Genomic DNA, 15,391 nt, shown 5'->3' with positions numbered 1-15,391 from the left:
GTAGTCTTTCCTCTTATTGGAAATCATTTCGGGGGAAGTGCATCTTAGCGTTTCTCAAATTGAGAGTATTTGTTGACCGCATTCGAAAGAAATCTGGCTGTTAGTGACACTAAACGTCATTCGTCATGGTTATTGACTAAATGTTGTTTTGTTTGTCGTGCTTGACTGGTTGGCTTACTTGAGGTCTGTCTAACAAGACCCAGAGACATTAGGTCTGCCTAACAAGTACCCAGAGAGATTGAGTTGAAACCTCTTCGATACTCAGGATCTCGTTTTGAACTAAAACGTTGAGGGGACATGATCACGTTTTACTTGATGTTTAAGATGTGAGAAATAGATTGACCATCTAAGGAGTGACTTTCTCGTATCACTAAGTGTCATCAGAGATAGAGGTGAAAAAGGTTGCAGTACAAGAAAAGCCTGTTAATATCATTGGTTTTGGGGGTGATACCCCCCCCCCCCCCTCCAGGTGTACATTACAGGCAGAGGCCTGTAATGTACTTGTGTTTGTGGTGATCAGACTGTGAAGACAAATATCCTTATAGGACAATAAAGACTATCTATCTATCTATTTAACTATCAAAAACAGGTTAATAATGCAGTAGGAACTTAATAGAAGCGGGTTAAAAGGAGTAGATCTTAACCTTTCTCAGTGGGTGAAAAACAATTTGGTTTGAGTAATATTGCCATTTACCTTTTCAGCATCTAAGTTGGCCGTGCTTTGACTCCAGCTGGATGGAATGTGTAGGTTCACCTTACATTTAATTTCCTAGCCAACAGTTTTATTGTGATCGGCATCCCCTCTAGCTGCGACACCAATTCCCAGGTGCTTTGTCTTCACTTACAACAGTATGGGCAGGGAAGATGGAAACAAAAGCAAAACAGGATATAGTTGGCTAACTAGGTCAGGAGGGCAGGCTGAAGGCTTGGAAGCCATACAGGTACTGGAAGCTCCACAAAGTAGGAGCCAGAGGAATGGCTAGAAACTGGAAATTACAGTCCTGGCTACAGGTCTTGATGGAAACCACATCTATTGCAAGGAAAAGTAATGATGTGTAATCACACTGCCATCTAGCAGTGGGGAGGACTTGTCAGATTTATATGACACTCTTTGAAACGTTAATCCTTTGAAAATTTTAATAGAGCTATTAAATTTTAATAGAGCTATTAGGTACTCAGTACTAGTGAAATCCGTTATTTTAAAAACAGGAGAACACCCACAGTGTTTTCCAGTTTAGAAAGAGCTAATTAACAGATACTGCATGCATAGTAAAATATAGAAATAAAATAACATTTTATGGACTTTGTGCCAGGACCTATGGTCAGTGTTAGTGTCTGGTCTGTTTTGGGTGGAAGAAATCACTCTGTGGTTAAAAAGCTGATCCTTCGCATGGGTGGCGTGTGGCTCAGCTGGCTAAGTCACTGTACCTGTGCTCAGAAGGTCACTGGTTCAAGCCCTGGCCTTGGCAAAATAGTCACATGTCTCTGGAGCCTTGTACAAGGTCCTCAATCCCAAACTGCATGCTTGACTGACTCTGCACTATGACCTCGATGCTTGCATACACCTGTATGTGTCTGTGTGTCTCATGCAGAGCATGATGGGATAGGTCAGTGTTTCCCAACCCAGTCCTCGGGGAATCCATGTTTTTGCTTCCTCTCAGCTCCCCGGGCACCTGTACCAGGCATTCGGCGTTCCTGATTGGCTGGGAGCTGGGAGGGAGCAAAAACGTGGACTGTCTGGGGTTCCCAGAGGACTGGGTTGGGAAACACTAGGGTAGGTGATGAGAAACTTTATTAATCCCTGTGGGGAAATTATCTTAATTCTGTTCTGTTTGGCGGTCAAGGAAGAGGATTGAAGGAAAATGGCTTGATGGCTATAGGTCCAAGTCCTCAGACAGGCACAGCAGTTTAAGGAAAGGGCCTCCTTCGTCTTCCTGGCAAGTGTTGAACTGTTTAATTTGCTTAGGCGTAAAACTGCAAGTGGTGCCATTTTTGCTGTGGGAAGTGAGCAGAACAAAACAAGAGGTCCTTGCAAAACATAATTAATTGTGTTAGTTTGATTCTGTTCAGCACAATTAGAGTTGGCACTGGCACAGATTCTTACCCTTTTCTTTAGGAATGCACATTCTGCTAGAGTCCCATATTCATACTTAACCTTTTTTTTGCTTTTTTTGAATATCTAAATATGTCGAGAATGTAAACAGCCTCTCCCAAAGGTGTTGGTGACCGCAGTCTCCAACAGTTAACCATTTCCACCCCGAACTGAGATTTACCCTCTTTCACAATAACTTCCTGGAAAATATCCTTATTGTTTGTCCCCTGAAGTAGTTTGCTCACGGTGTAGACCAAGAGTATTAATGACTCATTAATTGCCTGTAGTTTTGGCAGCAGTTAGTAAAATCTAATGCCTGTGCTGTCTAGAGCATTTTCAGAGCAAGTCTTTGCTGCTTTACGAATGCTTCCATGTGCTTTGGGTGCGTAGGAGCAGCCATGATGCTATAATCAGTTGACTTTAGATGTGTCTCAGTGGAGGATGGATATGTGCTTGAGCCTTTCAGCCTACCAACCCCCCCCCCGATCTGTTTCTCCTGCACTGGAATCTCTTTGAAAGCTTACCTTCCACATCACAAGGAGGCAAAAACAAGTAGAATTTTAAAAGGAACTATTCAACTATAAATGAGGAATTTCTGATGACCACTGGCTGATTTTTAACTTTTAGTATGGCTGATAACCTTAAAACACCTTGTTTCGGGAAAATGGGGTTTCCCCATCCTGACATCATTAGTGGTGTTGTCGGCATTCCTGCCAGTTCATGTGTTTGTATGGTGTTACTCTGAAATTCTATTAATCATTGTTCCCCCAATTGCAGCACGTGCAGGCACTGCAGATCAGAATGAGTAAAAATGCAAGCCAAACCTAATACTATTTTTAGATATGAGCTTATTTAAAGAATGTGCCTGATAAGTCCAAAAGTAGTACCTTATACTGACTGTCAGTCTTCAGTAAATTTACAGCTATATTGGTATACAGACATGCAGGTATTTACAAAACTAACTTGTTTCCAGCGGTACTTTTGTATATATGCAGTATTTTCCCGTTCATGCAGCTGACTACTGAAATTCTGGTTAAATGCCTTGGGCAGTTATAGAATAGCAGGGAGGCTGGAATCTCTATCCTCTTCATCTAGATGACCACGTCCTCAGTTCGATATCCATTGTTGCGTGCATAGCTCTACGATGAGTGGGTAGAAGCACAAGACAATCCGCATGAATGACTGGCTATTTGGGATGATAAATGCCAGTCTGTTTATGTATAGATGCATTTTATTTTAACCAAATGGTAAAACGATACTGTAATCTGAAATTGGCAAATTCAAAAAAAAAAAAAAACATGGCTTTTGGAAGTTGTACAAAGTTACTGCAACATTGTATATCTTCTATCTGGTTTTCCGTGCAATTGCAAAACAAATAACATTACTACTACAAAATTATACTATGTGGCGATAACTTCTTGCCAAGATTTCCCTAAAGGGAAAAGCAATTACCTTATCTTTTGGTGGGCTTTATTTACTTTTTGAATGAGCTGGGAATGTGTAAGACACGAGGTCTGCGTACTGACAGATATACAGGATTTTGCATGATATGCCTGCAAAATGATTCATCTGTCGCTGTCAAATTTGTGTTATTGTTTGTGTCTATATTATGGCGCTTTTGTTTGAGGCTCTATTTCCTGTCGATCAAGCCTGTTTGGTGTGGGTGTAATGTGACTGAGGTGTGTGTGTGTGTGTGTGTGTGTGTGTGTGTGTGTGTGTGTGTGTGTGTGTGTGTGTGTGTGTTTAGTGATGGCATGTTCCCTCTCTGCCTCAGTGAAAGTTGTATATCAATTTTTTTTTGTGGTTGCTAAATAAAGTCCTCAACAGTTTGCCTGTCTCCAGTGCTTCACTCAACTTAAGTCTAACTGCACTGTCCACAACCTAACTGTGTACGTGACTAAGTCAAATTTAGTGGGTTTGTTGTGGGAAGTGTCTCACTTCTGGTGTGTGACCCCCTTTCGCATATGAAACCTGATAATGTGTCGGGTAAAAGTCCACCTCACGCCCCCTGATCACCTCAAACACGGTAATCTGTTACGGTTTCACATTCACACCGGAGCTGCTTCAGAAAGTTACTGCTACTGTTACTTGGTCGCCAGGGGGTTGGTTAATGGGTGGACTTCACGGTTCTGCTCTCATTCTCAGGTGACACCATAACGGTAAAAAGCAATATAGCAGCAGGTTTCTTTGTGTGTGTGTGAATGGGATATAAGAGAGCGAGGAGGAAGACTCTATCACCCCCACGTCGCTAAATGGCTGCTCTGTTTACCTACCTTGTCTGTTTTTATTTTCCTTGGAAAATAGCGAAGTACGCTCATTTTATTTAGGATGTCTACTAAATGATGACGTGATGTTGCCTTTTAGTGCCGTTAACCTACTGGATCCCATAATGCGTGGGGGGGGGGGGGAGAACCGGCTTCCTGAGCGAGGCATTAGAATAGATGACTGACTGGGTAGATTTTCCCTTATTTATTTATTATTTATTATTTTTGCTGTGGCAGCAAAGGTTTTGGTGTGTTGCGCTGCCACAGACAAATGTTACCAATGGAAACCCTGAGTCTAGAATTCTGTGTTTAAGGTAAGATTTCTATCTTTAGATCAGATATATGAATATACCAATGTTTTAATGCATTTGGAAACTTGGGTGCCTGCCAAAGTAATTCACACACAGTTCAAGATCAAGTGCATCTCCTGGCATATGGTGTGAACTTCCTGTGGAGTGTGAAACTAGATTGTGGGTTTGTTTTGGTCCTGGTCAGGATGGCCCATGGTGTGGCAGTTAATGCCGGGTGATCTGGACGTGCCAACCTGCTGGTCAGCTGGCACCAGATCCAGACCTGGAACTCCACAGCTTGTTCAGATTAAAGCGCCTTTCAGCTGCATGTGAATGTTGCACTAATGTTGCGTGAAATGTATCCTTTGCCCGCTCCCCGTGCTCAGGAAATGCAATTCTTTCTGTGGTCGTTTACATGTATGGTGGACTACATGTGAACATTGCCGGCTTTGGTCAGGAACACTTTGGTTTCTGATTGTGTAACATGGTTTCTGTTCAGGTTTGTACTTTTATATGCCTGGCATGTAGATGTGACGTGTTTCTGTATTCCCCTTAAGTCCCTGACTTCTTGCCTTCTCTGTAAATATGTAGGGAGTAACAGTGCTAGGTTTGTCTTGTATACATATTTATTTTATAATTAAACGTACCTTTGAAGCGAATGCAGTAATTTTTGTGTTCTGTTGTCTGACACATACAGGCATGCTTAAGCATGTAGAGGAAGGAGTGAGGATGTGCAGGAGAGAGGGATAAAATGTGGCCTGTCACAGATAGAAAATGTTTTCTCTGCTGTTACTTGGCTCCATCAGTATCTGTGGAAATCCCTTGTGAGGTCCATTAAATTACAAGGGTGGTACTGCTGTTCTTTTTCGGGGAGTGTTACGCTCTCATTTGTAACTGCAGGTGACCTGGCAGACTTCAGAAATATACAATTCAGGTTTAATTCCCATGAGATCTGAGCCGGAAGTTTTGCTTTGTGTAACTAAGTGTATTATGCAAGGCAAATATCTTGGTCTCAAGATTTTGAATAGAGACAAAGTGTTAAGGTTTTTAAAATGACTTTTTCACAGGCTATAAATAGGACTGTAGTAGGTTTTAAGTTCCTCTACACTAAATTAAAAAGAAGAAAAGCATTATTTCAGTTCCTGCACATACCTGCAGAGCGGCATGCTTTAGTAGTCAGCTGACAGCAGAGTGGCAAAATGTTAAAATAACAATACAATAATCATTATGTGTATAAAAGAATTTAAGTATGAGAAACATGTTATTCTTGAAAACCCTGAATTGTAAGATTCAAATATCCAAAAACTTCAACCATGCGGCAGTTTTGCTGTACACTATGCTTTTGTGATGTCCTCCTCTCTGCTCTATGCAGGTATTTTTACAGCTCCTAACAACATCCTCAACCTTGGTTGCTGTGTGTCTTGGTTCTTCAGTGATTGTATTGCAATGGATCCATGTTTCCATCCTGAGTTTCCCTTAACATCCCCATCAAACCAGCCTTTGTTCAGTTGTGGTTTCAGCCTCCTTGCTCTCTGGAAAGCAACTCAAGTCTTAGCTGTAGAGGTCAAACAATGGATATCTAGACTGGAAAGAACACCAAAGTGAAGTAACATAGTTGGCACAATATACACTCGGTAGGCATTTTATTAGGTACACCTTGCTATTTCTGGATATATCCACTAAGTTCAGATTGGCTTGCCAGAATGCACAACTTTCTGTACACTACTGTTGTACCAGTGTAGTATTATTATTTAAAAGTGTATTTTTCTGATACCTTTTAATTTAGCCGTTCTTCTCTGACATCTCTTAAGAAGGTGTTTTCTGGTGCAAATCGCCTCTGTACATTTTATGTGAATCATACCATTCTCTAAATGAAACGCTGTCGGCATGGTGAGCACATACTTCAAACAACATGCGGACACAGCAAAATCAAATATCTATCGCATACTTAAAATAACAGCGTCCTGTTATGTCACGACACGACCCTAATGGGTGCAGAATGTTTTCGATTTAGCAGACCCGCAGACAGAGCGCAAATAAGCCTGTTGTGGTGAGTTTGAGTCATTTTAATAAACGAGATGCCATCTTTTTTTTTTTTTTTAAATAGATGTCGTTCTCTCCTAACAGCCTGTGCTGGTCTAAAAGTAGCAGGGCCACAAACTGAGGCCAACAATTTACACAACACTGTTACACGTGAACAAAACACATGCATTCCACATCAAACGTTATACGGTTATGACATTTACGATCTACAAAATAAATACAAGAATACACTACAGCTGTCGCAATAACTCAATTGAACTTGATTACTAAAAAGCATTGATTAAAATTTTCCTTCTTGCTAATATGACTGAAGGATGATGATCCAAATAAAGATCATCAGTATGAGTTCTGTGGAAGTCCTGCGCATTAAGTGTTTGGAAATGCAGTCGTCTGTCAGTATTGCAAAGCATAAGATAAATATCATCATAGAATGACTGCAATGCAATTGCATCATAAAAGAAGACATACATTTGGGTTTGACAGACTTAATAATGCGAGGTTACCCATGGATATGAGCCGTTTAGCCTTTTGTAGAAGCCTGGCTTGTCTTTATCACGTTCACTTAACTAATTTTTCTTAATTTACTTCCTATAATTCCTGTATATCAAAATAATTGCTGCTAAAACAAAGATTAGTCCCATCACTTGTCTGCATCATCTCACATATGGAACATAACCATATAACAATAATAATAATAATAATAATAATATTTAATAATAATATTTTTAAGTATGTGTTTTTTAGGGTTGAACGATTTTGGGAAGAGATAAGGGAAAGAGAAAAGGGAAAAGAATTTTGTAAAGGAACCATAATTAAAATTGCAAAGCTTGCTCAATTTTGTGTCCAGTGACAGTAAAAAAAGATTAATGTATATTTCGCTCATAGCCAAATTCACGGTTATAATAGGAAAAAATACATTGCTATCGAGCCAAATGTGCGTTAATAATCTAAAGTCATACTATTAAGCTAAATGCAAAAGACCTTTGAATGACTAATAAATACACACTTTTTAAACATATGTCGTGAACTACACCAATGAAACATCGCTATGGAGCTAAATATACAGTTATAATTGATTGAAACGTATTGTCATCGAGCAAAATGTACGTTAATAATCTAAAAGTCTATTGTATTGTTAAGCTAAATGCAAACAATTTCTTAATCATGCACTTTTTAAAAAAACATATTTTATTGCTGTAAACTCCTGCTGCAGTGCTAAAGGTCAACTGGAAACTTTAGAGATTTGGCATGACCGCTCCACTGTCAGTCTGTGTTACGTTTTATTTGCACAAAAATGTTTTGAGGGCAAAACGAAACATGATTGGTTCAGAGGGATAACCAATCAGATTGAAGAAGAGGTGTGTCAAAGCAACTAGAGTAGGGGAGGGCCCTAGATATCTGATTTGAAATTACTTTAGTTAGAAATTTCATGAAGTGTATTGAATCATGAGCTGAGTGCCTCGTTACATCCCTACTGCTCATATGATGTATTTCTAAAACAACATTGATTTTGTCGATTGAAGTATGCAGCCACCTTAGAGGTTGTGGACCGGTGCTTGGAGTGGAAAAGTTTGTTGACCAATGGGATGGAACAAGGTTGCAGCAGAAAAGCTTAACCAGCGGTGAATAGTGGAACAACAGACTTCAGGGACATTGCACATCATTTGTGGATGTGAGGCAGCTGCTGTCAATTTGTCCGAAACTGGTGGGATATCTATATTGTTTCTCAGTTACTAATGCAATCTCTGTGTGCGCTAATAAGGTTGGGATGAGTCAGCATTGTCAAAGATTAGAATATTCAAGCACACGTATAAAATCAAATAATTAATTAGGCTTTTAAGTATTATTTAGCAGCATAATTATCTTTAATTTTTCCATTCTCTGACAGGTTTGTGGTTTATTCGTTCTGAAGTTTATCTAATAATAATACATTTAATTTATAATGCACTTTGTATTTGAAAGCAAATCTCAAAGTGCTACAAAATTAATTCAACCCGAAAAGCTCTGTTAAAAAGATAAGTTTTAAGACCAGATTTAAAAGCATCAACAGTCTGTGGCGTCCTCAGATACTCAGGAAGAGCATTCCACAGTCTAGGTGCAGCTGCGCAAAAGGCTCGATCTCCCATGCTATGAAGTTTAGTCTTAGGGGTTTTCAAAAGATGTAATGATACAGAGCGGAGGTTTCGTGAAGACGAATGTTGGGCGATCTCCTCTGTTTTTGCCTGAAATCTGCATGCACTGTCCAGGTCATAATCATTTTCATTCTTGTTCACTCAGTGTGGTACATTTGTAAGAAATTTAACTAAAATGAATCCTCAATGACATTTGTCTTTTCCTCTGTGGAAATATTATGCATTCAATGGAGATGATGCACTGCAGAAAGTGTAACAGTCCCTGATTATACTGCAGCTGTTAATTTTATATGTACGTTCAGGTTGTCATGGTTGTCATTGGTTTTTCTTAATTCATGTTCTGTGAAATTTTATTCTCAGCTATTTTAAATAGTTAATTGTTAATCGTACAGTAGACACTATTTAACCAGAACATTAACTACTGATTTGCCTGTGCCAACTAAGATTGGTTAGAATTTCTGTTTTGTTGTAGTTTATTTTGGATACATTTTTATAAATTTTTATAAAAACATTTGTATTTTGTCACAAAGATTTCAAATATCGCAATGTGAATTTTTCCGGTATCATTCAGCCTTATTTTAAGCTACTTTTTGTACTTTTAAATTGTGCTTTTGTAGCCACGAGTGACTCATTTTGTATGGAAATACATTAATGGAGTAGCCCCTAAGCCAGAGAAGTGTTGTTAGGATTGTGTTAGTTAAAAATACAAAAATCGGCATTAACCTTGACTGCCCAAGGCACAGGGTATTAAACATTACTGTATGCTATTCCACTTTTTTAGTAGGTTTGCACAATATCGCATCATGATTATATAGCGCATGCACAATAATCACTAGGGCCTTGACAGACTCTATGGAACTCTATGGACATTTACTTACTTCTGCAATTTGGTGAGCAGATTAATAGTATGACCAATATATTAGTGAGAGGCATATTGTGACGGCCACAAGTTAGTAATCTGTATAAATTCGACGAATCCAAATTTTTTTATGTTTATTGAATTAAGTTAGTTTTTTTTTTGTATGATGGAAGTGATAAGCACTGAAGTACCGATGAAGAAAGGGATAGCTCAACGGCCATATCATCTTGTGAAAGAGGAGATATTGTGGATGAACCATGTAAAGTTTATCCACAATATTTCTGGACAAATGTTTACGTGCGTCATCTAAAGCCACGGGGATTTGCGTGTGCGTATAATCACGTCTCTGCACCCAGTCTTAGTGCCAGTGGTACATCTGCAGTAAATATAAACATATTTGATTTCTTAGTGTTAATTGTGAAATTAAAAATGTTGTTTTGTAACAGTAACGTAATTGCGAGCTTAACAGACTGCACTTCTAGCAGTGGGTTGGGGTGGGTATCATGGTTTCATCCTATGGAACCGCTGCATGAAATTGTGAACATTTGTATCATGCATTAGACCTCTATCATATGTTTTGAGTTGGTTTATAAATAGTATTTTTTTTTTATTCAAAATGCTAAAATATAACAATAGAATCACTTTGTGTGTGTGCTTTGGGTAGGGCAACAAATGACCGTAGAATGTTGCAAAACATTCTACACTGAATCAGCAACCTAACTGACTACTTTTTCAAACACAGAAGCACACGGCGTCCATGTGATCTTCTCCAGCTGATGGCGCTGTGTGTCTGTGGTCTTGCTCTTATGTTTACTTTGAGGATTTCTGCTGACCAAATACAGTTCAAATTCATCCCGTTTCCTCCAACAGCCCAAAGGAAGGCCACTGGGTTGATTTGCCTGTTGGCGTGTGGGTACTGTGATGAACTAGCATTCTGGCTGGGATACAAAATGCCCAATGCCCTGTACTTAATGAAGCTATGACCACCAATAGTATAATTAGAGAAGCAGTTGTTAAAAAGGTTGGAAAATTATTTGAAAAAGGCTCTCTATACATCAGCATGATGCCTTTTGTGTCTGTGATATAGACTAAAAATAAAATGTGACGTATAAATGCAAGTGTAGCAAAATCAAGTAACATTTTTGACTCAAAATGTATTCGGTATCAGTCTGGACTTTTCTGTGTTACACCAGTTGGGACGCTGTATTCTATTGCTTGGCAGAGGTCTAAAAGTTATGGCCGAAGTTGATGTTAATAATTTCACAGCTTTATATTGGAATCTGTTGTTTTGTATATAATACCACATGTATCAAGAGTTGTATACATTGGCATTAGTAAGTCTTCTCCATTGATAAAGTTTCCCTGTTCTGAGTTTGATAACGGCACATTTGAAATTAAACTTAGTCATTTGATTTCCGCTCGAAAAGACTTTTTAAGAAGCTTCTTTATTTCCTCCTCAGCCTGCAGTTGTGAAACTTTGATTGCATTAGCTATAGCGACCTTTGCTGATTCTGCCTCTTGCTTTCTTTTTGTCCTTGCCTTAAGTGAAATACAATTTTTGTTACACTGACTGGTAAATTTCTCATTCTCCATTGACATTCTGGCATTAGTGGTAAACTTAACCCTCATTTTTTTTAACGTATACTAGATGATCTTTAAGTGGAACAATCATTAAAATTGCAAAGATTGCTAAGTTTTTATAACGTAGTAAAAATTATTTGGTGAAACTTCTCTGTTTGGTGAATCTTATGATGACAGACTCCGCGGGCAAATTGTATTGCTAAGATTTCAAAATGGTTCTTGCTACGTACGAATTACACATGAATAACAGACAATGTCAATATTATTGCACATAATGCCCATGTGGATCTTATTTATGGAAGCGGAACTCAATTCAGGATTTGTAGAGTAATCTCCTTTTGTTAGAGAATAATGTAACTGCTCTGGGTTTGGTGAGTGGATTGCAGTTGTGAAACCAAGATGCAGTTAATTTGGAAACCACCTCCCCAACCCCCCCTCCCCCTCCCCCTTCCCCTCCCCCTTCCCCTCCCCCTTCTAATTCCTCCTAAAATAGAGGGAGTGGAAATAAAGCTTGTGGTCATCCACACTCACACAAAATTAGTTGTGATATACATTCTTAAAGATGTATTACTCCAATCAACGCCATGTTCTGCCCTTTGCGACCGACCTATATATAATGCTTGGTAAGCAGGACAGACTGCTGTTAAGTGAAAGTCTTCCAGGGCATTTAGCAAGAGCCTTGTGCAGCCTGCTGTATGTAGAAACTTGTGCTACAGTGAATATGCAGATGCACTTTGTCAAACTTACCCAAAGTAAGTTTGCATTACTCAGCAGTTTCACAACAACTTTTTTTGCCCAGGTGTGCAGCTGGATTTTACTGGAACACATTGCATTGGATGCCTTTTCAAGAGCCTGCTTTTGGTCCGCTGTGTCATGCTGTAAATGGCTCGATCTAAGTGTGTATACAGGGCTCCAGACGGGGGGGAAAAAAAAAAAAAACTTTAGGAGCCATTGGCTCCTAAACCCAAAATATTTAGGAGGTAATTGCTTTTTTAGGAGTCATAATTACCATCACATGCCAAATACAAATTAAATAAATACTTATATGGCAGATTTTGTCTCTCGTCTACCTCACACTGCCTTTTCTTTCTCCTTTCTGAGCTGTCTGATCTGCCTACTATTGCCTTCTGCGTTGTTATACATAATAGGAGTAAATGACATGGAAATATTCAATATGTAATATGCGATATGTAAGCAAGACACTTGGGCTATTGAACATGAAGTGCACAATGAAACATTGAACGGTGTTGCCAGCTCTCACGCATCTTGAGTGACACTCACATTTTCAGATTCTCTTGCTTACACAAGAAATCTTACAGCAAATCTATTATTCAGTTATAAACCTAAAATAAGCTACATCAAAGGCGTTGGGGTAGTTTGCAAACTCTACCAATTATTTACAAGGTAATAAAACTGTTACGTGTAAATGCGTGTACAGATTTGTCGATTTGAAAATCCCACACAAGTCAGCTGACCTAAGGTAGCAACCCTGATTGAAATATTAAAATTCACCTGTAAAGAAATCTGGAAAACTAAGGGGTGTTGCTTGATTTTGTTGAAAGATATTACAGCCGGAAAACTGAATATAAAGCTAACTTTACCACAGTTTCATAGTTAAGGTTTAAACCCAAACTTTTGGGTTTACCTCCCTGGTATTCTCGCTTGATGATGTATGTTGGGATATGCGGATCTATACTGAAATATTCCAGAAAGTAGGTTCACGTTTAAACCTTAACTCAAACACTGCAGTAAAGTTAGCTTTATATGCAGTTTTCTGGTTGTAATATCATTAACTGTTTAATTTTTTTCAGTGTTTATATGTGTGCACTTCACGTTCAGTAGTCCAGCTGACTTGCTTACTCACTAACGGCAAATGGACACTGCAATTATTAATGATGTACATTGTCCCCCATAGTTTAATGCTTAAAGCACACTTTACAACACATTTCTGTCAAGTTGAGAGTTTCCAATGCATTGATTTAACAAAACCCTCCGATTCTGTCAACACTGCTCTGGATCAATCCTCGTGATAATGTAACAGGAAAGGCAGACGTGGGTTGAGTGGGCTAATCCACATTTTTTTTTTTCAGTTCCGATCCGATCCCGATACACAACTGTCGATACCGATACAGATTCCAATACAAGAGCTATTTACTTTGTTATACTTTTAATTTTTTTAAGCTAGTAAATACACATGGAAAAAATGTATGACAAAAATATGTAATTAGGCTACTACAAACATAACGTACTGTTCCACCTCGTTTGTACGTCTTGTTTAAGCGTTTTTGAGGCATTTGCAGTTCAATATGAATATCTTCAAAGTAAGTATACACAAGTGGTGAATGCTTTAAAATTTTAATGCAATTTTTCTCCCATTGGCATCAGCTGTTAAACTTTGTTGCGATGGCAGCCACTCTTGTATCACAAGCTGCAGCGAGTTCGCAAAACAGTCCAAGTTAGCGTCTCCCAAATCATCCATTGCTTTTTTTTTTGTCTCTCAGTTGCGTGCACTTTAAGTGTGATTGTCCATTAAACGCTATTCCAACCTCTCAACTTTATTTTAAAAGATTGTGCAAACGTCATAAACACAACTACAGCCGAACTATTTATCGATTTCGAATCACAATTGCAATTTGAAACGACATGATTAACAAATTGCAAAGTCTGCGATTTAGGATATGCATTAACAGCACGTCCTAATCCAGGGTTTAACACTTTCATGAGAATAGTTTTACAAATTCATGCCATCTTCATTGTGTGAAAGTCATTCTCACTAGTCAGAAGCACCGCATTCCTCGCGTGCTAAGTCATGCTCACCAAACAGAAGTGGCCCAAGGCGACTACGTATACGCCCACAAACAGCAAACTTGTGAAACCCAAGGAAAATGTAACATTTTCAGTGAGAAATAATTCATATCCAAGTTGTCATCCTTGCATTAGAATATAGTTCAGTTAATATTTTGATTGTCGTGGTAATGGGGCATCATATGTTTTAAATCTATTACACACTGTATTGAACTGAAGCTTGACTGAAAAATTTTATCGCTAACTAAATCACAGTCACAGAAACTGTCTGACTTCTGGATTAAGGCATGAATATTGACCCTGCTTCCTCACATCATCCTCCCTTCCCCGCAGTGGACGTTGTGGTGGAGTACGATTACTGTGCCCTCCATGACGATGAGCTGACTCTCCACCCAGGAGATGTCATCAGGAATGTCCGGAAGGTGGAGGAGGAGGGATGGATGGAGGGGACCCTCAATGGGAAGACAGGCCTCTTCCCGGACAACTTTGTGAAGGTAGTGCAAGGGGTTGGACGTGGGTTTTCTGTAAGACTGTGCATGAAGCAAGAGACACACGTGTCCCCTTCTGTAGGGCTGACCAGTTTCTGTGGTCCGCAGGTAATAAGTGTAAGTGTGACTAAGGGCATGGCTTCTTAGGGTGTGCTGGTGCAGAATGCATGTGTTGGATGAGTGGGTAGTCTGTGGCTTTCCACTGCACACGTCAGACTCTGGGATAGGCTGTCTCCAATGAGCCAGTAAGCAGTGAGCTTATCGGGCTGAACTTCGTACCCGGATGTTGTATTTTTTTGTTGTTTTTTTTGTCTAAAAACTTTTTTGACGGGGCCTTAAGGCAGAAAACTATGTCTGAGGAAGAGGTGAGTCTGGTCATGCTGGCCTTTTTCCTGACAGTTTCCTTATGTCAGTATTTATAGACAAATCTGGTCAAACTCGCCCCCCCCCCCCCCAAGGGGGGAGTGCAGATGGTGTCGAAACTGTAACAGACCTTGTTTGCAGACAAGCCTCTGATAGCGTAGGCAGTTTTGTCAGTCAGACAAAAACCACAGACGGACGAAAAAAATTGACTTGCTAAAAGTGAGTAGATGGATATCCGAGGTTGTGCACGGTTGCAGGCTCATTCAAATCATGTTTAGATTTCTATTAATCAGTCAGTGAACACTGACTCCTAACTTTGGCAGTGCATTGCAGAATGATGAGGCCCCGCCAGAACAGAAAGTACTTAAACTGAGTGCTGATGTAAACGCGTATGATTCATGGTGCACGGTAGATAAGTGTGTGTGACTGTTAATGTATATTTGGTGTGTTAAGCTCTTTAATGGCAGTTGTATT

At 39.3% G+C, this 15,391-nt stretch overlaps 1 protein-coding gene across 9 annotated transcripts in view; it reads left to right on the top strand.

Moving 5' to 3' along the window:
• cd2ap (CD2-associated protein) overlaps positions 1-15,391 on the top strand; it is a 41,943-nt gene that overhangs the window by 875 nt on the left and 25,677 nt on the right. For 5 of the 9 annotated variants that reach the window (XM_023831560.2, XM_023831558.2, XM_023831556.2 and 2 more), the window contains exon 2: positions 14,400-14,560. The exons of 1 other annotated variant lie outside the window; for it this stretch is intronic. In XM_023831560.2, the coding sequence (XP_023687328.1) occupies positions 14,507-14,560 (54 nt within the window). In that variant the 5' untranslated portion in view covers positions 14,400-14,506. Of the gene's footprint in view, positions 1-1,661; positions 1,775-14,399; positions 14,561-14,867; positions 14,920-15,391 lie in introns of those variants that run through there. 3 more of the 9 variants (XM_023831559.2, XM_023831561.2, XM_023831562.2) reach the window with 3 other exon arrangements.

The sequence above is a fragment of the Paramormyrops kingsleyae genome, chromosome 19 (genome assembly GCF_048594095.1).
Source record: "Paramormyrops kingsleyae isolate MSU_618 chromosome 19, PKINGS_0.4, whole genome shotgun sequence".
NCBI lineage: Eukaryota > Metazoa > Chordata > Actinopteri > Osteoglossiformes > Mormyridae > Paramormyrops > Paramormyrops kingsleyae.
Note: the sequence above shows the minus strand (reverse complement) of the source record. Positions and strands in the feature narration are given on the sequence as shown.